This window comes from Anomalospiza imberbis, chromosome 24 (assembly GCF_031753505.1).
Source record: "Anomalospiza imberbis isolate Cuckoo-Finch-1a 21T00152 chromosome 24, ASM3175350v1, whole genome shotgun sequence".
Classification (NCBI taxonomy): Eukaryota; Metazoa; Chordata; class Aves; order Passeriformes; family Viduidae; genus Anomalospiza; species Anomalospiza imberbis.
The window spans coordinates 3,485,587-3,512,373 of NC_089704.1; the positions used below are offsets into that span (position 1 = coordinate 3,485,587).

The 26,787-nt window shown below is 47.9% G+C and overlaps 1 protein-coding gene across 1 annotated transcript; it reads left to right on the forward strand.

Annotated features, from left to right (window-relative positions):
• The first annotated feature begins 1,056 nt into the window (after positions 1-1,056).
• Positions 1,057-26,316, forward strand: LOC137462001 (beta-galactosidase-1-like protein 2). The gene is made up of 20 exons (XM_068171942.1): positions 1,057-1,177; positions 4,265-4,324; positions 5,621-5,818; positions 5,970-6,038; positions 6,880-6,975; positions 8,377-8,485; positions 8,761-8,853; positions 11,426-11,507; positions 14,039-14,103; positions 16,036-16,120; positions 16,724-16,861; positions 17,476-17,556; positions 17,734-17,840; positions 18,316-18,462; positions 19,428-19,499; positions 20,275-20,353; positions 22,216-22,303; positions 24,064-24,178; positions 25,059-25,175; positions 25,609-26,316. The coding sequence occupies exons 1-20, from the start codon at positions 1,095-1,097 to the stop codon at positions 25,693-25,695; spliced, it is 1,971 nt and encodes a 656-aa protein (XP_068028043.1). The 5' UTR covers positions 1,057-1,094; the 3' UTR covers positions 25,696-26,316.
• The last annotated feature ends 471 nt before the right edge of the window (positions 26,317-26,787 follow it).

The following is a 26,787-nucleotide window of genomic DNA, read 5'->3' on the forward strand; positions in this document are numbered from 1 at the left end:
CCAGTCCACGTTCCCAGTCCATGTTCTCTATCCCTGCTCTCTATCCCTGTTCGCAGTCCATGTTCTCTATCCCTGTTCCCAGTCCATGTTCCCAGTCCACGTTCCCAGTCCATGTGCTCTGTCCCTGTTCCCAGTCCATGTTCTCTATCCCTGTTCCCAGTCCATGTTCTCTATCCCTGCTCTCTATCCCTGTTCCCAGTCCATGTTCCCAGTCCATGTTCTCTGTCCCTGTTCCCAGTCCACGTTCCCAGTCCATGTTCTCTGTCCCTGCTCTCTATCCCTGTTCCCAGTCCATGTTCCCTGTCCATGTTCTCTATCCCTGTTCCCTGTCCATGTTCCCCGTCCACGTTCCCAGTCCAAGTTCCCAGTCCACGTTCTCTATCCCTGCTCTCTATCCCTGTTCGCAGTCCATGTTCTCTATCCCTGTTCCCAGTCCATGTTCCCAGTCCACGTTCCCAGTCCATGTGCTCTGTCCCTGCTCTCTATCCCTGTTCCCAGTCCATGTTCCCTGTCCATGTTCTCTCTCCCTGTTCCCAGTCCATGTTCTCTATCCCTGTTCCCTGTCCCTGTTCCCAGTCCATGTTCTCTGTCCCTGTTCCCAGTCCATGTTCTCTATCCCCGTTCCCAGTCCATGTTCTCTATCCCCGTTCCCAGTCCATGTTCTCTATCCCTGCTCTCTATCCCTGTTCCCAGTCCATGTTCTCTATCCCTGTTCCCAGTCCATGTTCTCTATCCCTGTTCCCAGTCCATGTTCCCTATCCATGTTCTCTATCCCTGTTCCCAGTCCATGTTCTCTATCCCCGTTCCCTCTCCCCGTTCCCCGTTCCCCGTTCCCCCCGGGCCGTTCCCTCACGGCCGGGCCGCTCCCTCCCTCCCTCGCCCCGCCCCCGCGGGCGCGCGCGCCGCTCCGGCAGCCAATGGGAGGCGCGGGGGCGGGCCCGCGGGGCGGGGCGGGGCGGGGCGGGCCCGCGGGGCGGGGCGGGGCGGGGCGGGCGCGCTCCGGGGCCGCGCCCGGCGGGCCGGGGGTTCGGGCCCGGGGGCCGGGGGTTCGGGCCCGGGGGCCGCGGGCCGGGCCGGGCTCGGCTCCCTCAGCCATGTGGCCGTGCGGGGGCCGGCGCCAGCGCCGCCTCGGCGGCGTCGCGCTGCTCCTCGTCGTGCTGTGGCTGCTGCTGCGCAGGTGAGAGCCGGCGCGGGGCGGGGGGCGCGGGGGTCGCGGCGGCGGGGCCGGGCGGGTGTCGCTGCCCCGCCGGGCGCAGGCCCCGCCGCCGGGAGCGGGGCTGGCTGCGGGAGAACCGCGCATGGATGGAATCGGCGGCGCCGGTGGAGGGGAGAAGGGTTATCAACGCAATTAGCGTAATTAGCGTCCGCGCCGGGGAATTAGCGTCCGCTGCCGGGGAATTAGCGGGCGGGAGGCAGGCTCGGTCGGATCCCATCTTTTCCGAGCGCACACCTCCGCTCCCATCATTCCTGCAGCGGAACGGGAGCGTGGGAAGGAGCGCGGCCAGTAACGCGGCCGGCGCGCCGGAATTACCCCGAGCTTTAAATAAATGCTGCACCTGATGCCCACAGCTCGTCCATCACCAGCGGGAGCGGCGGGCAAAGCCCCGCTGCCAGCGCCATGAATCGGTTCTGAGGGAGGCTCACGCTCTCCTGCCGACCTTGGCTCGGGGGAGGTTTGACATCACCGCGGCGCTGATGGATGATGCGCTCCGCGAATCAATGGCTCCGGCACATCTCGCCCAGCTCCGGCGCTCCCTGGCCTTGTTTCCCCCTCTGCAGCCTGTTCTGGGCTGCCTCTCCTGTTCCGTGTCCCCAGAGCAGTGTGGTACCCATGGGCCATGCCCACCTCTCCAGGGTAACCCTCTTATCTTCCTTCTGCTGCTCCTGTTTCACACTCCAGACCAGCAGCTGTCCCTCTGTAGCCCACCAGTAGCAGCAAGAAGTTGTTTGAGGTTCTGGCTTGAATCCCACGTGGTTTAGATCACGTTCGTTTTGGGGGTGATGCTCTTTCCCAGAGGAACATCCCGTGTTTGTGGCTTCCAGGTGTCAGAAACTCCTCCGTCCCTCACAGAGACATGCTGGAAAAATACACTTGGATATGTATGGAGATGTAATATAGTTATTTATTGCCAGCTGGATTGTTTTATAACACATTGCTAAAATCATAGTTAGAAGTAAACCTGATCCTCAGAGCTATGGAAAAGCCTTAATAAATCTTTGCATAATTAGAAGCAAAATTCTTGCACAGCTGGCCTTGGATTTGTGCCACCTGGGTTCTCAGGGAGGATTATTGCAAACTGATACCTGATGGAGGCACAGAATCTGTCTCCTGTAAGAGTATATCCAAAAAACCCCTGTGTGCAGAATAAACCCCTGTGTGCAGAATAAACCCCTGTGTGCAGAATAAACCCCTGTGTGCAGAATAAGCTGTTCTACAGAATATTGCTGTTGTTACCTCAGCCATGGTCTGTGAGCACGGGGGCTGTGCAGGGCAGCGAGCTGGGAGCCAGGGCAGCTCAGAGCATTCACTTTCTCCTGGCCAGAGGAAGCCCAGAATAAACAGCAAAGCCCTTGGAGGTCTCAGTGGAGCTTTGGGATTAGAAGCCAAGTCCCTTGTCCTCTGAAGCACGTCCTTTAGCATCAGCAAAGAAATTACTGGCTTTTTTCCCTGGTTTGGCTGTTTTCTTCTCCACCACCTTTTTCTCCCAACTGCTCTGGTTATGCGGTGGTTGAACACCAAAGGTTGGTGTTCAATCAGAGAGATTTTTCAAATCTCTCTTGCAGAGAGGACTTCAGCCACGTTTGTGTTTCACAGGCACGAACAGCATGGCTGTTTGGTTCAGGAGTTAATTGGGACTTTCCTTTTCCATGTGTTGTATTTTATACTTCAGATTCTATCTTACAAAGGCTTATTCCATCTTATTGGACTAACTCATCCAATCCAGCTTCAGAGTCTCTGCTCTGGGGTTAGTTGATAATGGAATGGTTGGTTTGGGGTTTTTTTTTTTTTTTTTGCAGAAGTGACTTCCCTGAGGCAGGGATGAAATCATAGAATCCCAGAATTTGGGTTGGAAAGGATATTAAAGATGAGCCAGTCCCACCCCCTGCCATGGCCAGGAACACCTTCCACTATCCCAGTTGCTCCCAGCCCCATCCAGCCTGACCTGGAGCACTCCCAGGGATGGCTACTGAGATTGACAAAGAAGGCCAGAAACCTTTAACAAAGTTTAAAATATATATATATATTATTTGCAACCTGTTCTGTCATTATAGAAGTGAGGAAAAAAATCTACTGGGAGCTATAAATTGCTCTCAGGAGGAAGTACAGAGCCCAAGTACACTTTAAACTCTGGCAATCCAGCTCAGGGTAACAGGATGAAGCTCTGCTGAGTCACAGAAATGTTTCTTGCTACGGTTACTCGAACAGATCCTAATGAGAAATGTGGGTTTCAGGATATCTAGGATAATGTGTTGAAAATATTGGGAGCCTGGGAGCTTCCTACCAGCCCTTCTTGGGGAGAAAAAGCAATGGAGCTGGGGAGTTTTAAAGTAGGAAACTTGATGGGAATGTGCCAGGTTAGTTATGCCTGGGATTAAGAAGATGAGCTTAAGTGATTAGTTTATTTTTATCTGGCTGTGTGTGCCTCCTGAGCACAGCCTTCATTCTGGCACCAGTCAGCAGCACCTCTGTGTGCAGGGGTAATTTGGGGCTCTACCTAGCTAAGAAACAACTTGGGAGCTATTTTCCAACCTAATCTTTAAAAAATGGAGTTTTGCATCTCCAGACCCCTTTGAGCTTTCCACCTCTGGAAAAGAAGAAGTAGTTGTAACTGCTGGTTTGGTTTGCCAAAGTTCCAATCTGTAATTTAGCAGCACAGAGGGGCAGGTGGCCATGGGGTATCCTCATGGGTCTTGAGAACCCTTTCCCCTGCTGCTGAAATTGGTGACAATGGGAGCAATGCTGCCATTTTCCAGCCTCGTGCTATCCTCTGGCTGTGTTTCTCGTGCAGATGAGCATGTTAGGTCCTGTTCTTACTCAGGCAGCCACGCTTTAAATGTGGCAGATCGCTTTAAATGTGGCAGATCGGTGTTTTGTTCTCATTTCTCCTACCTGGGCTGCACTATCATCAGGAGCTGTTGTTATCACCCCACCTCTGATACAGCAGTTTCCTTGCTCAGCACTGTTTCTGTGAATGGCTGGACAATCAAGTGGGAGTCTCCTTGTCTGGAGGCAGTGAATATCTAATCTGGCTTCCTTTTCCAGGTATTACCCCTGCCTGCTGCCGGTTGTTTCAGAGCCCTGTGAGAATGCTGTGCTACTCAGGTACCCTGTGAGCTTGTCAGCCAGCCCGTGCAGTACCCTGCAAGCCTTAGACTCAGCTCCTTTTAGTCCCCCTGGCCTGTCAGAGGACGGGCAGGCTGCTGGTTAGCAAGCCTTAGACTCAGCTCCTTTTAGTCCCCCTGGCCTGTCAGAGGACGGGCAGGCTGCTGGTTAGCAAGCCTTAGACTCAGCTCCTTTTAGTCCCCCTGGCCTGTCAGAGGACGGGCAGGCTGCTGGTTAGCAACCCCTGTAAGCCACGAGCTCTGAGCATCCTCACTCTCTGCTAACAACTGCTTTACACGTAGCCTAGGCAGCAGCTGGAGGCTTAGGTGTTCCTCTCCTCTCTCACTGTGATGTTTCTCCCAAACCCGCGGGTCATTCCTGCTTTCCGGAGCTGGGAATTCATTGCTCACATCTGGCTCTGGTCAGGAACAAGCTACCATTGTCTGACCCTCTGTGTGTTCATGGGGTGGGCTGAGGGAGGCAGGGACACTGCTCTCTGTGTCTTGTTGATGAAATGGGGTTTTGGTTAAGCCAAAGTGAGCTGGGAGCTTGCAAGGCCATGAGTAGTGCAGGAGCTGACCCGAGAGGAGCTGTGACAGCAGGAGTGCTCACTCTGGTAAGTGCTGAGGAGCTGCTGGCCCCGTGGCTCTGGTTCTCTTGGCAAATAACATTTTCAGGATTAACATGAACAGTGCTGTGGGCAGAGGTAAGTTTGTGGTGACAGATGATTTAGTCTCTCCTGGGTGATGAATATAATCCAGGGGGTTCATTAAACTGAGGAAAAGGTTCTCTGTTCACAGGGAGCAGGTGAGGGGGTTTTATTTTTTCCATGCCATAGTCCCCAAGACATTTGGCGTGGCAATGATGAGATGCAGCTGCTGTTGGAACATGGGTCTGGAAATCAGCTATGTGCCCTCCTACTGCAAGGCAGGGAGATGTTGGATTCCATAAGTTAGGGAAGTGTTTGTGAGTATTGTGAGTGAAAACTTGCCCGTCCATGATTTCAGCAAGTGAGTTTCATGCTCTGTGCCTGAGCAGTGTCAGTCGTAGAGCGTGGCACAGTGGCTTGGCGGTTCAGGGGGGAAGCAGCCAGTGAAATGGATTTAAATCTACATTTGGGAAGATCTCCCAACTGCCTTAGAGCCTTCTGAACAATCTCTATGCTCTGTAGGACTGAGAGTGTGGCTTGCTTGAGAAGCAGGAAGGTCAGAGCTGGTCCTGCTGCGTGAGGTGCAATGATGACGACGCATTCCTTCCCCAGGACTGGCTGCTCACTCCTCTCCTTTTCCCTTCCAGGTTTAACTGGAGCGAGCTGACCCCTCTGGGGCTGTGGGGGAGGACCCTGGGCTTGCAGACAGAGAACTCCCAGTTCCTGCTGGAAGGGATGCCCTTCCGCATATTCGGGGGTTCCATGCACTACTTCCGAGTGCCCCGCGAGTACTGGGAGGATCGGATGCTCAAAATGAGAGCGTGTGGCCTCAACACCCTCACCACGTAAGTGTCCTCCCTGCCCAGCCTCTCCACTGGGCCATAACGATGTCTTTCCATGCTTCTTATTGTGGGAAAAGAATAGTGGGGCCTCAGTTTTTCTTTGAGCATGTCAGACCTCGCCCCTCACCTGCGCTGCCCTCGCTCTGCCTTGCAGGTACGTGCCATGGAACCTGCATGAAAAGGAAAGAGGCAAGTTTGACTTCAGTAAAAACCTGGATCTAAGGTATGTGGCAGACAGCTCTGTTGTGAAATACTGTTCTGGTTTGAAAGCAAAACCAGTGAGAGACTTCAGGTCAGAAGTACAATTTATTAGGAAAAGGGAAAAAAAAGAACAAAACAAAATCCATGCAATAATACAAAAGAAAAAACCACTGACAGAGTCAGAATACAACCTGACACCCCTTTGGCCAGCGTGTTGGTAGCAGTCCAAACTGGAGTGGCTGCAGTCCCCCTGGAGTGGCAGATGTGGTTCTGGTGGAGCAGTGATCCTGTAGAAGGGTGTAGTCTTCCTCTGAGGATCCAGTGGAAAACTCCAGCTGTTCCTCTGGGGACCCAGTGGAAAGGCTGAGTCTGGTGTCCCCAAAACTCAGATTCTATCCAGGTAGGAATGCTTGGCTCCTCCAATCTCACACTGGGATGCTGTAACTTTTATCAGCCATGCAGTGACATTCAGTGGCCATTAACAGCAGATGTCTCCCCGGGGGGAGGATTGGTTTGTGGAAGAGATAAAGCAAACTGCCCAATTAACAGAAAACTGCCCCACCTCCAACAGATGGCAGTAGAATACATCTTGCTTTGCAATCTAGGACAAATACTCCTCTTTGGAAGGGAGGGGGTGTGTGGGTGAAGATGTTATTTCCAGATGTGCCTTGATCAGGCAATGGGGACTCGTTCCTTCCCCTGCCTTCTGGAGTTCTGGGAACTTAATCAATTTAGCACCCCTCCAGTATGGTTGCTTCATCATGCAGTTCCCTTCTGCTTTGCTACCTGAATTCAGTGGTGATTGGAGTATTAGGAGAGGGGGTTCTGCAGGCAGACAATAATTCCTCTCTCTGGATCCCCAGGGCCTTCCTTTCCCTAGCAGCTAAAAACGGGCTGTGGGTGATTCTGCGCCCTGGACCTTACATCTGCTCAGAGTGGGACCTCGGGGGTCTGCCCAGGTGAGTGTGGAAATTGTTCACTTCAGGGAAGCATTAGGGACAAACAAATCCCAAGCTCCTGGTCACAACAGTCGAAGCTCCTTCAAAGGAATTGCTTTGGAATGGCTGGCTGCTTGATGGGGATATTTATTTTCTGTGTTCCCAAAGCAGCTCATTGTCTTATGGAGCTTTTCTGTTTTTTTTTTTTAGTGTTTAAAATAATAATAATTGTTTATGGTATGATGGTTACAGCAAGTAAATAGAACTGGGGGAACCAATCTTGCTGTTGCACCTTGACTCTGCATAACATGGACAGGATTTGCAGCTTGGTGTAAGAATTCACTTCATCTCAGCTCCATTTTAAAAGTCCTACTAGAAATCTGCTTTATATGGCTGGCAGTAATGAAACCCCACAACTTTCCAGCCTCCTGTTGTGTTTTCCCCTGAAGAACACAGCAGGAGGAGGCTCTGGGAGCACTGGGACTTGCCTGGTTCCTGAGTGGAGCCAGTGCCAGGTTACCACTTGTTTTCCTTACTGCACAGAGCACAAACCTCAGTGGAGATACTTGGGGATTATTTTTTTAACTTTTCACTAGCCTTTGGCATCAGAGTTCAGGTGTCAGGGACTTACTCCTGAGAGCAGAGCTCCTCATGACCAGAGCCAGGCGCCACCTCCAGGTTAGATTATGAGATGTGCATCTGCTGTCAGTTGTTGTCACATCACCCATGTGGTTTTTTTATCAGACAGATAAAAAATGTAATAAAAAGCAACAGTACTATTCTCGTTTTCTAGCTAAAGAGGAGATGATCTTTTTTTTTAAGCCACATTTAGCAAAGAGTTGAATATTCAGATCTTTGGAAAGACATCACTTAATGCCTCACTTTGCAGTAAAAAGAAGATACAGGCTCCTTCCCCTTAAATTGTTACAGCATTATATTTTTCTGCTCTTCAACAAATTGCCCTTTTTTCTGTTAACTCCAAACAGAACCCAGCCTTGTAAATCAGCAGTAGAAACAGTGGGAACCATTACAGAAATCTTTGTTTCGAGAAAGGCTTGGGATTTTTTGAAGGAGCACTTGGTTATAAAGTGCCCTTGGGAATGCAGGGAATTCACTTCAGAGTGATAAGATTAACCCTTGAAATGTTATTGGTGGAGGTGATGAACTGTGTTTGGGCCTGAAATGCAGAACAAAAAGAAGAGGAAGAATAGGAGAATTGGAAGAATTGGGAATTGGAGCCTGTATTTATTTAAAAGTGAGTGATGGGCACGAGGTGTCATTCACAACTCGGGGTGTCACTGTGGGCTCTGCCAGGTGACACCAGTGATCCCTGCTCAGGTGGGACTTGATGCCAGCGGGTGAAATACCCCTGCTTGACTGGACAGGAGTCTCTAACACATTCCCTCTCCTGCTTTTCCCCAGCTGGCTGCTGCAGGACCCCGAGATGCAGCTGAGGACAACGTACAAGGGCTTCACAGAAGCTGTGGACGCCTACTTTGACCGCCTGATGCGCGTTGTTGTCCCTCTCCAGGCAAGCACCATCCTGCTCCCTCTCCCGTGGGAATGGCTGCACAGGGCAGTGTGGGCTCCGTGTGACAGCAGCAGGGTCAGGCAATAACAAATGCACCAGTTTTGCTCCAGGAATCAGCACAAGCTGCAGTTTTCTCTGTCAGTTTGGGAGCATGGGAGGGTGGAGCTGAGTCCATCATGATGCTGGTGCATCTTTCCTGGCAGCTAGTGTGATTTTGGTCCCTGTGGTTAGAAATCATGGTGAACACCTTCCTTCTCCCTTTTTGTCCCCCACAGTACAAGAAAGGAGGTCCCATCATTGCAGTGCAGGTGGAGAATGAATATGGTTCCTATGCCAAAGACCCAAACTACATGACCTATGTCAAAATGGTAATGGTGGCACTTTTACTTGTTTCTGTGTCAATCTCTCCCATAAATCACCTTCCCTACAGTGTTTTCTTTTTCCTGTGTAACTTTTGAGTGTGGTTTGAGAGACTCTTGAAAGCACCAGCTGCATTTTCCTTGGATGTTTCCTCCAGGAGTGGAAGAGTTGGCACATGACCCTCTCAGTGTTGATAAATCTGTGTTCTTATATCTTCCAGAGAAGAGGGAGCTAGGGAGCTGGGTATTGTCTGTATTGCACAGCTGGCCTTGAAGCAGCTCACACCTGCAGGTCCTGTTTTGCCTCCCCTAGATGATATTTGATAAAGGTTTCCCTATCTTGGCTTTCCTGGCAGAAAAGTTGATGGGAACAAGTCATCAGCACGCTCCTAAACTTGTGTAATCTGGGGCTCAGCATCAGGCAGGTTAATTTGCCTAATGCCTCCCTTACCCCTGTCAGATAGGGATTAAACTGGCTGCTCTGAGGCAGTGATAGGGAGTTGGCCCGTGCCCAGGGAGGGTGGATTATCCTGGTGGATCTCACAACAGTCTGACCTGTTTGTTTGCCCCCAGCACCAGTGCAGGGCAGGCAGATAATGAGATCTGCAGTTTGTCTCACAGTGTTTGTTGTTTAATTTCTTCTCACTGAATGCTTAAAGTTACTGCTGCACCTCAGGGGGGTCACCCATCCAGGCTTGCTTTTTTGCTACAGGATTGTGGGATCCTTCTGAAACCTTTTGTGTACCCCAGCTGCACCCTGAGGCTCAGGTTGTGCCGTGGCTCAGGGTGTCCAGAGGCTCCTCAAACAAACAAATCCATGGCAGGGGTGCTGATCTCCTTAGGGCTGTGCCAGCTCCTGCTCCAGCTCCAGCTCTTGCTGTGGTTTAACTCTCCTTACAAGGTTAAATATGAAGTTTGTGTACAAACAAATTAGAGATAATGGCAAGCAAGTGGTTTTCAGAGCCCTGAATGAAGGGGACACAGAGATTTTGGGGGTCTGAGCAGCCTGCAGGCTTGGCCTTGCTTTCCATGGCTCGGTGAGGAAAGAGCTTGTGCTGTTTCAGACTTGTCAGGACAGATCTCCCTGCCAGGCCTGTGGGTGTATTTTTCCAGTGCTGTTTAATCATATTCTGGGATTGTGTGCAGTTTGCATCTGAGGCAGTATAGAATTGTGGTTAGAGGTGAAAATGTGGGAAAGCAGGATTGGCAGGGCTTCGTTTTTGGTTGGGGTGGGATCTGATGTGAGGTGGGGCTCTGGGTCTTTGTTCTGGTGTGTGGCAAGGTGATGAATTCCCATCTAGCATCTGTGACCAAGTTGCATCTTCTTGGACTTAATAAACTCATTAGAAAACACCCACAGCTCACACAACACCTCAAATCCCTGTGCTTACCTCACTTTTTGGGTGCAATGCCTTTGCCTTCCTGCAAGTGAAAGGATTGTATTGACATGACCCTTCCCACCCAGAACTGAGCTCCTGTTCCTGCTCCTCTGCTGCACTCTGGGAGGCACTGAATGTGTGGCACCTCTGCTGTTCCTCTGTTTTGCATTTACACTCAAAAGGAGGGGAATAAACTTAGCTCAAAGTTAAGCTAAGCACTTAATTAACTAATTAAGTGCTTAATTAATGCACTGCTCAAAGAATTACCTTAATAAAATTGGTTAGAAATTCCAGTTCCCTCAGCAGCTGAATTCTGTCCGAACCCAGCATCTGTTCAGGTATAGATTTGGTGGTGAAGGGTTGACAGAGTCACAGGTTGTCCTGGCTCTGGACTGGGTTTGTCTGTAGGCTCTGTGTTGCAATGTTTCATGCCCAGCTCTCCTCTTAGTGCAGGCAGGTACAATAAACAAGGAGCTTTATCACATTTCACAATTAATAATTTAGACTGAAGCTTTGTTCTCAGAGCTCCTGGGAGCTGGAGGAGTGACTTCCAATTCAGGTACAGTGAAATGAGTGGTTAATTAACAACTAAGATTTCCTGATCTCCCCTCCAAACACCTCCACTGTTGTGTTAAGGACCAGCTGCAAGAGAACAATCCTGATGGGAGGAACCTCCTGTGTGCAGGTGGATTTTAAAATCTTAGAGTGCTGTCTTCTCTAGTGCTGTAATATTGAGGAACCACTGAATTCATTGATTATTGAAAAACATTTATACCTGAGCTGTCCTGTGATGGTGTTCCTTGGAAAATCAGCTCTTCCCTCTTTTCAGCTCCCACTGTCAGGCAGTCAGGAAGCCTGAGCTGCTTTTCCTTTCCTCCTTCCACCTGAATCCCTCTTTTGATGAAAGCAGTGGAGCTATGTATTACATTGATCTCGGAAGCTAAAATCCTGAAGTTGGGTGCATCAGTGAGAATCCAATCCAGCTTTCTAAAACAAAATAAGATTTTCCAGCTGTCTTTAAGTTGGGAAAAGTTGGCAGGGAAGAAGCTTCAGGAGGAATGGGAGATGTCACAGGGATAATATTTATTACAAGGCACTGCCACTTGCAGGCTGTCCCCACAGAAGGTGATGCTGTGGTGCTTTAATACCCTGGGAAATGCTAAACTCTGTTAACACAATGGCTTTTGCTCTTTTTAACCTAGGCCCTGTTGAACAGAGGGATTGTGGAGCTGCTGATGACCTCAGACAACAAGAATGGGCTGTCCTTTGGCTTGGTGGAAGGAGGTGAGTGCTTGTAGAGCTGAGGGAGGGCTGTGATCTCTGGGGAACGTGGCTTTAATTCACCCTCTGCACCCACTGAGTCCTGTTTGTGGCAGGAGGGACCCCTTGGCTGGATGGTGCAGCCAGGACAAGCCCAGACCCTTCCCAGAATTGTTGAGAGTGGTTTATTTTCCACATAAAGTGTAACACTGTGGGAAGGGATGGGCATCTGTACTTCCCACTGCGTCAAGAGATGGCAGCACCCAGCATTTCCTAATGTTTCAGCAGACTACAAGGCTGAAAATGCTACTTATTGCTTCATTTCAGTAGATATTAAACAAGTTCCTCAGCAATTACCAACAGTAGTAACTCGTTCCTAAGGTAGATGCTTTGCAATTAAAAAGAGAAGGAAAAAAGGTCCATTAAAACCTTGATTTTGAGTTTTACATTTAAGCAGTGAATTTAGCAATAGTTTGTGGGGCAGCTTTATCTTCTCATCAAGCTTATTTTGGGGTGTAAAACCTTCGGTGGGTAAAGGAGGGTGTCAGATGTGTGGAATGCAGAAGGATTTCCCTTTTATAAGGTATAATTCCAATAAGTTTTTTAAATACTGCTTAGCACTCTCCTCCTTTTTCCTGTGAAGAAATGGAGGTGCAGCTGCTTGAGTTTCACTGAGCCCTAAATCTGACTGTTTGGAGCACTGATTCTCAGAATTTTGAGTAATTTCAGCTGGGATTTACTCTGTCCTTGGCCTCTGCACTCTCATGTGTTGCTGCCAATCTCCTGGGTGTGACTGCTCACCCAAATTCAGTGTTTGCAGGGTACAGCCTTTGAGTGCTCCTGTTATCACTCAGTCAAAAATAATGTTACATTTCCAATCTCAGGCATGGAGATGATTAAAAGGAAAGACTTTCCCCTCCTTTTTTCCCCCTCCTTTTGCTTTTCCATGTCAGTATGAGAGGGATAAATGCATTAATTGAGTCAGGGGCCCTCACCAGCACTGTGATTTTGTCTTTTGGATGTTGTTGGGTGTTGCAGCAGTTTTCAGCTGTGACCACACAGAGTCACTCTCTGCCTGCCACAGAGCTGTCAGGAGAAGGACTGGAGAAGGAGAAAGGAGAAATCCCTCCCTTGCCCTCATCTCCCGAGGGAATGTTGGCAGCCTCTTGTTCAGAGTGGTCTTTTCTGCCGTGTTCTGCTGGGAGCTCTTTGATGCCAGTTTGCCTCTGGGCTGTCACAACATTCTGTTAGAGCCAGCACTGATCATCTGTGTGGGATCACCAGGGCTCCACGTGAGGAGCAGCAGCGTGGTGAAGAAAGGGTTAAAGGAGAGGCAAGAGTTCCTCCCCATCCCTGGAAGTGTCCAAGGCCAGGCTGGGCAGGGTTTGGATCAGCCTGGGATAGTGGGAGGTGTCCCTGCCCTTCCAGGGATGCACTTGAAGGTCCCTTCCATCCCAACCCAGGCTGATTCCAAGAATCCCGAGCTGATCTGACCTGGTGAAGCCTTTTTGGGAGCTCGTGGGTGACAAAGCCTCCGCTGTCCCTCCAGACCGGGGTGGGATGCCCTGTGTGTGTGGGAAGGACGTCCCATGAGAAGGGTAAACGAGGCTCTGGGGATGATTCTCTTTTCCGTGGTGTGCTGTTAATCTGCGTGAAGAGCAGAGCTGGGCATGTTCTCCTTCAGAGCTGCCAGCTAACATATTACATCAGTGCTAAATCCACGCTTTATTTTGTTCTCCTTTCGTGTTTTCTGTGCTGAATTCTCCAGCTCAGCGCACTACATAGGTCAGCCTATTAAAATCAAGGTATAAATAGTGAGAAGTGAGCTTTTCCTTCTGTAAATATTCTGTTTGAAGTGCTCTGCCTGACACAACTGGGGCTGGGTTTGATAGCAGCTCTCTTGTTAGAAGTCAATTTTTAATGCTGAATCACATCACTGCTGCATTTACAGAGTTTGTCTGGGAGAAATATCAGCCTGCCTGAGGGCTGGGAGATACAAAAATGCTTGAAATGCTTGCCAGGGGCTGGGACACTGATCCCAGGTTAGTGTCTCCTGTCCTGCAGGAGCCACTCCAGAGCCTGAGGATGGGCAGAAGCACAGAGAACTCTTGCAGCTCCAGTTCTCCGTGGCTCTCCTGTCCTGTGGTTGCTCTTGCTCACCCCCACAGACATGACAAGCTGTAGGATATTGCCTGGGAAGGGATTCCTGCAGCTAAAGCCTGGGAGAGCAGTGTGCCATCCAGACAGGACTTGGTAATAAGTTTGCCTTTATGTGGTGCCTTTTAAGTGAGGATCTCCAAGTGCTTTACAGGCTCTAATTAGAGCTGGTGACACCCCAGGAGCTGCTCTGATGCTCTCTCTCTCTAATACCTCTGCACATTAGAGCTGAAAGATGGCCTGGGAGGATCCCTCTCTGTGCATACCAAGTGAAGGCTTTGATGGGGGGTTTCTGAGGAGGTTGTTTTGGGGTTCTGAAGGTGTTGCAGTTCCCTCCTGCTGGCCTGAGGAGACATTTTGGATGAGTCTAAATTGATACATTTTTCCTTTCCCACTAGCACTGGCCACTGTTAACTTTCAGAAACTGGAGCCTGGGCTGCTGAAATACCTGGACACAGTACAGGTGAGATGCAGAAACACTTTGTTCATCCATGTTTTCCAGCACTGGAAGTGAAGCACTGGTATTTTCTTTGGGATTTGTGTGTTTCCTTCTCCAGTGGCCAAATCCTTCTGGAATCAGGGAAGGAGGATTTAAATATCCTGTTATCCTTCTAAAAAGGCTTTTCATCCAGCTGTGCCCTGTGTTTAGCTATGAGGGGTTAGATTTCTTCAAGTGACACCCAGAGCATCCCAGTGCACACTTACCAAAGCTCTCTCTTGAAGTTCCATCATCTTTTTCCCAAACACTTTCACCCTGATGCTGTGGGTGCTCTCTGCTGATGTGCTGCAGGTGTGTCTGTGCACGCTGATGGCTGTTCACCTCCAGGGCCTCATTCAGGGTAGATTTATGAAGTTTTGCTGTGTCACTTGAGCAGTTTCAACACTTTTAACCCCAAATTCCTTCACCCTGATGCTGTGGGTGCTCTCTGCTGATGTGCTGCAGGTGTGTCTGTGCATGCTGATGGCTGTTCACCTCCAGGGCCTCATTCAGGGTAGATTTATGAGGTTTTGCTCTGTCACTTGAGCATTTTTAACCCCTCTGTGCTCTCAAGAGGTTTGCGTCAGGGAGGGAATTAATTAATGAAAGAACACTTGGTGTGAACAGCGTCCTGATTGTGATGAGGGAGTGCTGAGGGGATGGCAGGTTTTGGGGTTAGTGACAGGTTATCTCTCTCTTTACACCCTCTGTCCTCTTTCCCTGTGCTCTGCTAGCTCCAGATGAAGGATGTGAGCAGCTGGGATCTGCCCCCAGCCCTGATCAATTCTCTTCTCACCTCTTGGCTTTTGCCTGCCTGTGGAGGGAAGCCCTGCTGGCATGCTGGATGTTCAATCCTACAGCTTTCACTTGTTTTCTTTTCCTCTGCTGGCAAAAGAGGCTCTGCTGGAAGTGCTTTCACCTCCTTTAGATAGTCCAAAATTGCCCAAACCTTGCAAGTGAACAGAAGGTGGCACCTTCCCCACCACATGAATGCAGCGTGGCCCCAAAGGAGCAGCTCCTCCTTTGCCACACCAGTTATGAGATAGGAAGTGTTTGTAGGGGTTATGAAGCTGTTTTATCTTCTCCTTGTTATGGGTTTTTGTTCCAGAAGGTGATAAAATCCCTTCTTGGACTGGTTCACTGGGGATGGATTGATTAAATGTATTTCCAAGGATGTTCAGATGATTACTGGCAGTTGTTTTCTCCTAATGAAACACGAGTTTCTTTAATTCCTGTGGCATTAAACACAGAACTGCCTGGCAATCAAGCCCAGGAGGCTGGAGGGGCAGCCAGGCTGAGCACACACTGCCCTGCCCATGCCATGGGGACAGGAGGGATCCTGCAGGGCCTCAGGGATCTGCCAGGCACTGACAAACGGGAAGCAATTGCTCTGTGTGCAGAGCCTTTAATGAAGACCTAATTCCTGCAAATTCTTCCCTGCCAGCACCATATGCAGCATTAAAAAGGCATTAAAGCAGCTCAGGTCTGCTGCTGTACCTTGGCAAGCCCTGGCTGCCCTGCACCTGCAAGCTCTCAGCTGGCAGTGGCGTGGCAGATAAGCGGACATTTATAAATGTGTGTTTCTAGCAGGAGCTAAACACTGACAGTCGGTTTGTCCCTTTGCTACGGCTCTGCCAAGCAGCAGCATGCAGGAATTTTTGACAGCACCTGATTGTGTGCTCTGTGCTTTGTGACTAGCAGAGGCACAAAGCTTTGCTTGCCTGTTCTGGGCATTGCTGGCCCACAGCTTCTTGTTCCTCACATGCCCTTAGGTGCCTTTTTGGCTGTGCCAGTTGAGAAGAAAGCTCTGCTGTAAAACCATGGCACCACACTGGATTTGAACAATGCTGCTCTAGAAAAAAGGGGTGACTGCAGGCCTGGCCTGGATCCATTTTAACTCTGTTTTTCTCTTGACAGAAAGACCAGCCTAAGATGGTGATGGAGTACTGGACTGGGTGGTTTGATAACTGGGGAGGCCCTCACTATGTCTTTGATGCAGATGGTGAGCACCAAACGCTGTTCTCGTGGTGAATTTCAGCCCCTTGTGAGTGCAGCACCTTCTCCCCTGTTTAAAAGCTCATTTGGAAGGCTACTACTAAAAAAACCAAACCCCCAGGGCACCTAAAGAGCAGTGAAAGCAGAGCTATGCGGGACTGGTTTAACGACTCTCATCCTCCTGCAATTGTCTTTGTAATTGGGTCATTAGTGTGCTCGCTTTAGGAGTCTGGCTGAGGAGTTCTAGCAACTCTTCTTCTTAAAAGCAAAATTCCTGCTGGACGCCACTGCTTTACCCCTTTGTCACCTGGAGGAGAGGATTATTTGAATGTATTAGTGCATCAGTAGGGGTGCTGCCCCATACTGAGGGCAAGATGCAAATCACAACACAGATCACTGTGACTGCACAGGAATGACCTGAACGTGTCTGATTGGAACTCCTGGCCCAGATTTGTGCTCTGTGGCTTCCCTGGCACTGCAAAAAATCTCTTTTTTTGCATCTTCTTTTGCATCTCTAATATTAAAAAAAAATTATATATAATTATATACATTATATATAATAATATATATAATATTTATTAAATAGAATAAAGAACTTTTTTTTTTGCAGAGATGGTGAATACTGTAGCAAGCATCCTCAAAACAGGAGCATCCATCAACCTCTACATGTTCCATGGAGGCACCAACTTTGGCTTCATGAGCGGGGCTTTGGAAGCTGATGAGTACAAGTCAGATGTCACCAGTTATGGTGAGTTTGTTTTCACTGCCTTGCCTTTGCAGTTCTGACCACTCTGGGCTAGTGACAGTAGCCAGCCACACTGAGAAGTGAGCAGCACAACCACTTTGTCCTGGAGAGATGAGGTAGGACACAGCTCAGATGTAAATTTCTGTCTAAAAGGGGGCTTACATGAGTGTTTCTAATTCCCAGCCATCCCGGGAAGTGGAGGATTCCCTTATTCTGAATTGTAAATAGAGCTGTCACAGATGATTAATTGATATCTTTTTTTTTTTTCTAGGGAGAGATAGTGATCCAAGACACCATTTTTTAATTTTACCAAGTCAAATTTTACCATAAATCTCTTTTCTTCCCAACAGCCCGTGGTTAAAATGGTTAATTGTTGACTTTATCCTGTGTGAAATTCTGGATATGTGCAAATTATATCGCTGAAAGTGTGAATGGCTCTTCTCTAATTTAAGGAATTTTGTGGCTGTTTAGTGATGTTCACTCAGATTATAGTGTACAGATTTCCACACTGCAGACAATGCCATGAAAATTGTGCCTGGGGCTTTTATTTCTTGCATGAAGCCGTCCCAGAGCTGCTTTATGTTTTTAAAGCACGTGCTGCTTTTCTGCTTTTCCAGATTATGATGCTGTGCTGACAGAGGCTGGGGACTACACTTCCAAATTCTTCAAGCTGCGACAACTCTTCAGCATGGTCATTGGTAATTACAAACCCAGGAGCCACAGCACTGTCCAATTAGGGAATTACTGAAACTGGCTCTTCTGGGCTCTGGTTGGTTGGGAATTAAGGATGGGATGACCAAATGAGGTCTGGGAGGGAGGTATCTTGCATTTGTGTTGTCTGAAATCTTTTTTCCATCTTTCTTTTTGCACCCCAGGCCAGCCCCTTCCTCTGCCTCCCATGATTGAGAGCAAGGCCTCCTATGGTGCCATCCTCTTGCACCAGTACATCTCTCTCTGGGATGTGCTGCCAGCACTTTTACAGGTAGTGACACCCCTTTTAATGCACCCCAGACCAAAAATGCATCAACTTTTAGAGCAATTTGTGTTATCCAGCACTTTTACAGGTAGTGACACCTCTTTTAATGCATCCCAGACCTAAAAGGCATCAACTTTTAGAGCAATTTGTGCTAAAAGGCATCAACTTTTAGAGCAATTTGTGTTATCCCAAAAGGATGAGGTGGGGGATTTTTTTTTTTTTTTGCCAAGGATATGCAAAAGCAGCAAATCTCACCTTTCTCAAATCTTTTATCTCACCTTTTTCACTGCTCCTTCTGTTCTCTTGGAATTGCACTTTTGCAAGTCCTTGGCTCCTTTTTCTGGTACTTTGTTCAGGAGGGATTTTGGGTTGGAGCAGAGCTGGGAGGCTCTCACCTGTGGCAGAGTGAAGCACCTGCTATAAATGAGTTTCCCCTACAAGCCTTTGCAGTGCTGATGCTCAGTTTGCTTCTCCTCTGCAGCCCATCAAGTCAGAGTTGCCTGTGAACATGGAGAATCTGCCCCTCAACGACAGCATTGGGCAGCCCTACGGATACGTGCTCTATGAGACTGTCATTTTTGGGGGGGGACACCTGCACACCAGGGACCACGTCCGGGACCGGGCACAGGTAGGGCCACAGGCTTGAGTGGAGGCAGGAAATGGGGAGAAAACATGGAATTTCCACTTCTCGGCCAAGCCCCAAAGCCTGGTCACTTCTAATGAAATTTCCAGTTCCACTTTGCTAAAACTTGTAGCATCTTGAAACATCAGAATGTTGGATGTTCTGAGAATATTTTGATTATATGATATGATATGATATGATATGATATGATATTATAGTATATTATAGTATATTATAGTATATTATAGTATAGTATATTATAGTATAGTATATTATAGTATAGTATATTATAGTATAGTATATTACTTTATAGTATATTTAATATTATATTATATTATATATTTATATTGATATATATTTATATTTTCATTATATATAATTATATATACAATATATATAATATATATGTTGAATGTTCTGAGAATTTTGATTATTGGTTTACAATGTGTAATTTTGATTAGATATAATTATATACTAAAATATATAATAAATTATATATAGCTATATACAATACATATATTATATATACTTTATTTTATAATTGTATATTATATATATGTTATGTATATCTAATAAATATATTAGATATTTTATATATATATTATATGTGTGTATATATATTTTATATAGATCTATATATCTATATATCTCTATATATATATAAAATGAATATATATGTGTGTATATATACATATACATATATATATATATACACATATACATATATATATATACATACACACACACACACACACACACATATATATATATATATATATATATATATATATATATATATAAAATATAATTTTGATTATTTTATTGCCACCTGCACTGACGGTGACACAGTTAAGGACACCTGAGTTCTAGTTTGAAGCAGAGACAATTTCCTGCCCAGATGCAGCTGGAGTGGTGTGATCAGGACGTCACTGATGAGCAGTTGCTCTGCTCTCCTGTGCTCTGTTCTGCAGGTGTTTGTTAACACCGTGTATGTGGGGGAGCTGGACTACAACACAGTGGAGCTCTCCATTCCTGAGGGACAGGTAACTGCAGGGGACTGCTCAGGGTGGGGATGACAGGATCACTGGAGAGGGAGAAGTCTCAGAAAAGCACCTCCTCCTAACCCAGACTAGCTTGGTACCCTAATCAGACACAAATAGTGAGATTCCACTGCCAAGTTGTGATTGAAAAGTGGGGTTTCTTTGCTTTTCCATGGAGAAAACTCAAATTTTTGTAGCCCTTGCTGCACAAAATTTGCCAGCCTTCTTACAGAGCCACAACACTGAGTACCTGTACCCCGTTATTGCAGATGAAATCTCTGCAGGCTACTTCTTCCTTAGCACAAAGCAGGTTTTAAGGGGCTTTGGAGGCCTTTGGGTCCCAATATAAATGAGGGGGAATGTGTCTCTTTAGCTCTGAGAGCAGTTTTACCCTGGCAGAAGCTGGCACTAAGAACTCTGTATTGATTGAGCAGATTTCACCAGAGCTGTGGTGGCTGTGGGAGCAGGGGAGGGGGTGGGTGCACTCTTGTTCTTCAGGCTCGTGGGAGAGTTTATGGCACAAGCCTGTCCTGTGTCAAACTCCATTTCTGGCTCTGTGGGTGCCATCAAAATGAGAATTAAAAATTCAAGATAAAAAAAAACGAAAAAAACCCAACACAACCCAGAAATCTGTGCAAAGGTTCCTCGTGTTTGCAGTAGAGAATTTCAAATTGAATTTATAAATTGCAGCTGCCAAAGGTAAGGGTGCCACTTCCCCCCTTCAACACCTCTGCTGAGGCTGGTGCAGCTGATGCTTGTCCTTGCTTGTTTTCAGCAGGGCTTCAGGCAGCTGAGGCTCCTGGTGGAGAACCGTGGCCGTGTCAATTACGGGCTGGCACTGAACGAGCAGAGGAAAGGTGGGTCTGGTTCTGTGCTCCCAAACTCTCCCAGGGACTTCTCAGAGTGGAAGTGCTGCAGAGCTGGCTGTGTGCTTTGCACAGGGCCCAGTTGCTTTTGAGCAACTTGTGGTCCTCCCGTGATTCTTCCAAAATGTTCCAGGCAAAGTTTGTGTTTATAATTTGTTGTCAGAAGTAAAAGCAGCTACAGATTCAGGTCAGCTATCTTGGAGTCCTGTAACAGTACAGAAGAAGGACTTAGGAAAGCATAATTGATGTCTCAGGTCTCTGCAAACACCATCAGCATCATGAGTTCCAAGGTTGTTCAAGGACTTTGCAGGCCTAACATGGGATATAAATCCAAGATTGTATCCCTGAAAACCTTTGCTCTTGCTGCTACACAAACTTGTGGGCAGTCAAACTACAGGAGCTGACTCTCACAAACTCCCTGGGTATGTCACATTCTCCTCAAGAAGTGTGGAAGATTGTCAAGGTACATCATAATTAAAGTAACAGATGTTTCTTTGTCTAAAAATTTTAAGAACCCTAAGAACCATAAGGGCTCAACTCTCTTGCACACATCACAAATACCTGGAAGCTACTTGAAACAGCCACAACCATGATTGTTACTTTCTTTTAAAAGCAAGTAAGCTCTCGTGGTGCTGGTCAGGACTGGGAGTTGGTGGGAAATGTTGAATGTTTTGAAAATATTTTGATTATTTTATTGCCACCTGCACTGACAGTGACACAGTTAAGGACACCTGGGTTCTAGTTTGAAGCAGAGACAATTTCCTGCCCAGATGCAGCTGGAGTGATGTGATCAGGACGTCACTGATGAGCAGTTGCTCTGTTCTGCAGGTGTTTGTTAACACCGTGTATGTGGGGGAGCTGGACTACAACACAGTGGGACTGTGCTAAAAAACAGCCTCACCCCCTGTCTGGGGTGATCAGAGGAAAAGCAGTGGCTGCTCAATGCCCTGCACCAAGGTTTATTTTGTAAGGGTACAGCTAAACCCAGGGCTATCAATGAATCTTGCTCTGCTCTAGGTTTCCTAGGTGATGCTCAGCTCCCTTTCTCTTGCTCTGTGAGCATAATACTTCACAGGGAGAGAAGGAAAATACCTTTTTTAATCTGTGTTTTCCCTTGAGGGGTTGATATTGGAGAATCACACCATTTAAAAGCTCACACAATGTCAGGAGGAGGGAACTGCATCCACTGGAGCAGAATTGATTGAAATGCTCAAGCTTATCACACACAGTGGTGGAGCTGGAAGGGGTTGATTCTATTTTAGTGGGGAACTATGTGCAAAAGCTCTATAAAATAGATTAATGGAGTTAGGCACGTGACTGTATCGATTTTATTTAATGCACAAACATTGCATAAACCTCAGTGCTGCCTAGGCAGCCTCAGTCCTGTGATTAGGAGCAGGCTTTGCCTGCTTCAGGGAGAGCAACTTTAACAAAAGGGCGCTAAAGGTGAATGACTTCTTCAGGTGCCTTAAAATCCTGGGATGAAAAGCCCTGGGCATTGGTGCTGGCACAGTTATGTTTTGCTGTGCCTGTTAGAGAAGGGATTGACTGCTTTATAAAAATGTGTGCATGGTCAGCTCCAAGCCCAGCAAGCCCCACAAGCCCCAGGTGCTGCCTGTGCCAGCACATCCCATGGTGTTCTGCTGGTGAGTTGAGGGAAAGGAGAGAATGGAGAGAGCAGAGTTTTGTGATGCTCCCCACTCAATCTGGGTGAGCAGTGGGACCATATGGACTCTTAATTCCATTGCAGAACGGGGCTGCTTTCCATCTCCTGCTGCTCCTCAGATTCAAACAGCAAAATCCATCAGCTTTAGCTGTTCCTCAACTCCTCATTACCCCCATTGCTCTTGCAGGCTTAATTGGTGACGTCTTCTTGAACAAAACCCCCTTGAGGAACTTCAAGATTTACAGTTTGGAGATGAAACCTGCCTTCATGAAAAGGTTTGTGGGATTTTAATCTTTTTTTTTTTTCCCTTCTTCCATTTCAAACCACCTGCTTTCCAGCAGTGCAGTGTCTAATAGGGAGCAGCTAAATGAGGTAACAGTGGGGAGGTGGATTTTTGCACTGAGACTTTAGCCTGAAATAGTGCAGGAGCTGGTGCCAGCTGATCCATACCATCATTTAGGGAGAAATCTAATCCCACTGTGCAGGATTTTAAGATTTCCTTGCAGCAGGGTTAGATCAGGTGGGTAAATCCAGGCTTTTTCAAAGGGAAGGATCCCCTCACACCCACATGTTGGAAATTTTGGGTCGTTCTGGAAATTACCAATCTGACTGATATGTTTAGTAATTCAGCCTGGCGAGGGATGGATTAATTCTAGAAAGCTAGTGATAGTGCATTAACAATCCAGATGGCTCCCTCTCTTTCGTGTTGTTTTGCTTTAATTCAAGGAAGGAAATTTAGCAGGGGGATGTTGAAGAGCCTCTGTCAGCACATAGAGAAACCTCAGCAAATGTTTCAGGCAGCAGATGCCCTATGGACTCTGGCCACAATCCAGAGACACTCTTTCCAGTGATGTTTTAATACCAGAAAGCAACTTATGTGGATCCCCCAAGATATCGCAGCTGCCCCATTTTGTGTAGGAGGGAGAGAGAGAGGCCATGCTAAACCAAAAAGGCTTTTAAAAGGAAAAATGTCCACATTCTGAAATGCCTGAGGGCAGTTCTACCAAGTGCTGAGGGGCTACCTGAAGGATTCATATTGATGGGGTAACTCACAGCCTTCTGGGCTGCAGGGTGTTAGAGGAATATTTCCAGCAGGAGCATTAAAGCAAGTGAGCTGCCATGGCCAAACAAAAGCAAGATTAGTCACCACTACCCTCAGCTCCTGGCTGCTGACCAGCAGCACTGAAACACAATCAGCTCACAGTCCCCTCGGGGGAGGAGGGAGAGGAGTGTTGTGAAAGGAGCTGTCACAGGCTTTTAGTTGAATAATTCAGTAGCAGCCAGGCTGCACTGGATCAATAACTTCCCCCAGTCCAAGAGATGCAGTTTGTAAGGGCTGGAGGGAACAGCTTCTTACAGAAGCTCAAGGCTTCTGTGTGATTCTGCTCTCCTTATTTCCTCTTCTGCTTGTGCCCTGCTCCCAAATTGTTGCCACAGGTAAGAAATCATGTCAGATTTCCCCTAATTACTGCACACTTGCAAGGATGTGTTTGTGTTCCTGGACAGGAGCCGTGGCAGGAATGTCTGGTTTGAATCCTGTCAGTTTGAATTCTGCAGTCTCCTTTAGCAAGCCACAGACATTTAAAGCACCCTGGCAGATCTGAAGGATCCTCAGCAGAGCTTTTATCCCAGAATGGTTTAGGTGGAAGGGACCTTTAAGATCCTCTCACCCCATCCCTGCCATGGGCAGGGACACCTTCCACTATCCCAGGTTACTCCAACCTGGCCTTGGGCACTTCTAGGGATGGGGCAGCCACAGCTGCTCTGGACACCCTGTGCCAGGGCCTCACCACCCTCCCAGGGAAGAACTTTTTCCTGATATCCAATCCAAACCTACTCTCTTCCAGCCTGAATCCTTTCCCCCTTGTCCCATCACCACACGCTCTTGTAAAAAGCATTTCCCACTGAAGCCCCAGGGGTGGGGACAGCCCCAGGTATCCTCCTCTTGTAGCCCAGCTTGGCCTGCCAGGGCTGTGGATGGTGGGGACAGAGGCAGGTGGCCCAGTGGCCGGTGTGAGTTGTCCCTCTCTTGCAGCTTGCAGCACGTGTCTGGCTGGAGCACGGTCCCGGATTATTTCGTGGGGCCGGCGTTCTTCCGCGGGAGGCTGTGGATAGAGCAGCAGCCACAGGACACCTTCTTGAAGCTGCAGGCAAGTCCTGGTTGTTCTTGGTCAAGCTTTTTACAAAAACTGGTTGGTGACACTTGTGTGACAGCTCTGACTGGTCTCTGTGTCTGTAGCCTCCTCCTCTCTCTTAGGGAATTATTCTGAGGGTCTCCTCCAAGTAATTCTGTTCAGTCTGGAGAGGTCCTGTGAGAAAACTGACCCTGCAGAGCTGCCAGTGACCACTTCAGTCTTTTTTTACTGGCATGCAAATGCTGTTTTCTAGTTGCAGAGGAGTACTGGGCACAGAAAATAAAGGAGGGCCTTGTTTGATTCCTGTCTCCTCAGTGTGACATGGAAAGAGTCACTTCTTTGTGGCCATGGCATGGGAGTTAGCATTCCTGTCATGCTTCTGTGGGAGACTGCATAGAACTTCAGATGAGATTTTAAATATTATTAAACTTCCTCCTCTGATTTCCCTCCCCTTAGAGCCAAACTTGTGCCCAGCCTTACTGTCCTGCTCACTTTCCCATGTATTGGGAAAATTATATTTGCTGTAAATCAGGCCAGCCAGCAGCAGTTCAGTTTTTCTGTCACCTGGGAAAGAGGTGAGGGCAGATAGTCCATGCTTGGGAAGGAATAAAGGCCTGTTGTTCAAAGGGAAGAAATTTCCTATACAAGCACGAATCACAAATTGCACATTTTTGAGAGCTTTATCCTTTTAATGAGCACATTAAGGATAACTCCTGTTCAACAGGGCTCATTTAAATGTTCCTGGCTGCAGGGATTTGCACAGGGAAAGCAAGCAGAAAACCTGCAGAAAGTGGCTGGAAAGAATGCAAGTGTGAAAGCAGATTTGGTTTCCTGTGGGGATGCTAACGAGGCAGCAGAGCTGCATCAGTAATTTCATGTTCTGCCTTGATCCCAGGGCTGGGAGAAAGGCGTGGTGTTTGTCAATGGTCAGAACCTGGGAAGATACTGGAAGATTGGACCTCAGGAAACTCTTTACCTTCCTGGGCCCTGGCTACGGAGAGGGGGTAACGAGGTGAGAGGCTCTGCTGGGATTGCTCTGTGCCTGTTGGGCTGTTAAAGATCCTTGTCCCAAAGACCCAGACTCACACAGGACAGCAGTTTTCCTTTAGCTGAAAGCCAGTGCCATAGAGGGGGAGGACAGTGCTGCTGTCTCCTAACATCTCTGAAAATGAGGGAAGGTGCTGCTCTAAAGCTGGCTCTGACAGCCATTAAAGGCTGACAGGGATGGCAGCTGAACTTCACAGCTCTGCCTCAGGTTGGAAATCAAGACAAACCTGGTGTGATGCTGCTTCATCCCTGCACCACGTGGTGCCGAGGCAGAGCCTCAGTCACTGTTGAGACCCACACTGACTGAGCTCTTTAAATGGTGCTTCCTTCCCCTCCTCCTAAGAATATTTGAAGCCCCCCAGGCTCTGTAAGAAGGGATTTTCTCTCTCCCTGTGCAGATTGTGATCTTTGAGGAGCGCACGGCGGGCCGGATCATCCAGTCCGTGGACATCCCTTACTTGGGACGGACCCAGTACGTGGATTGAGAGCTGCTTTCCCACGTTTGGCTCATCCTGAGCATTCCTGGTTGCATGTCTGGGGACGTGATGGCTCAGCACTTGGGCATGCTAATCTCCACTAGAGCCAGGGGAAGGATTTGCCCTCTGGCAGTGAGGTCAGAGGAGAGGACAGCGAGGAAGCAGCACCAGCCGTTGTTCCATGGATGGATGGATGGATGGATGCAGCAGCTCATCCCCCTGCCCTGCTGAGGCCCCCCAGCCCGGATGGCTGCGCATGTTCTGGACCATCTGGTGGATGTGGGGGAGTAAAAAGGTGCTGGAGGCAGGTGAGAGAGAGAGAGAGAAAGAAAGAACTGAAGCCATCTGAACCGGAAGCTGAGCTCAGCTTTCCAGGGACTTTCAAAATGTGCTATCGTTGTTATAATTAGGTAGGGAGAAAATAGTTGGTGAACATGTGAGTAATCAGGTGTGGAAAACCATTTTGGTGTGCTTTGAGGCAGATTTTAGCAAGTCTGTCTGCAAAAAGGCCATTATGTGTTCCCTTGTTGGAAGGCAAGGTGGTTGTCAAATGACTTTTAATTTCAGCTTTTTTTCCCACTAAGTTTTATTATGGAGGTCGTCTCTCTCTCAAAAGGAAAAAAAGAAAAATTTTTAAAAGTGAGATGTGTTCTGTCTTTTGTCAAATGTATCATTATGTTTCAGGCCAGGCAGGAATGAGACTTTCCAAGAAGGAGAAAAGAACAAGTGAGTCCTGCAGTCCCTTCTCCACCAGTGCTCATGCTGTGAAGCACCTAAAGATGAAATTCCCCCTTGGAAAATGAGCAGGGATCAGACTTTGGCTGAGGTAGAGGCAAAGGGACTGCAAGTGGGAAAACTCATCCCTGCTTTCTCCTTAAAGCTGCTGTGGGATCTTGGGTCCTGGTTTCTTTTTTCTTTTTGTCCCACTAAACAGAGACTCAGGATTTAGGTAAACATGACATTGTTTTAACTCAGCAGCTCCAGGCACAGAGGAGCTGCAGCCTCCTTAGGGAGAGGGAGAGATCAAACCCGAGCTGGGAATCCTTCAGAACCTCCAAGGAGTCGCTGCTTTCTGTGCCAGTACCAGGACTGAGGCTCTGA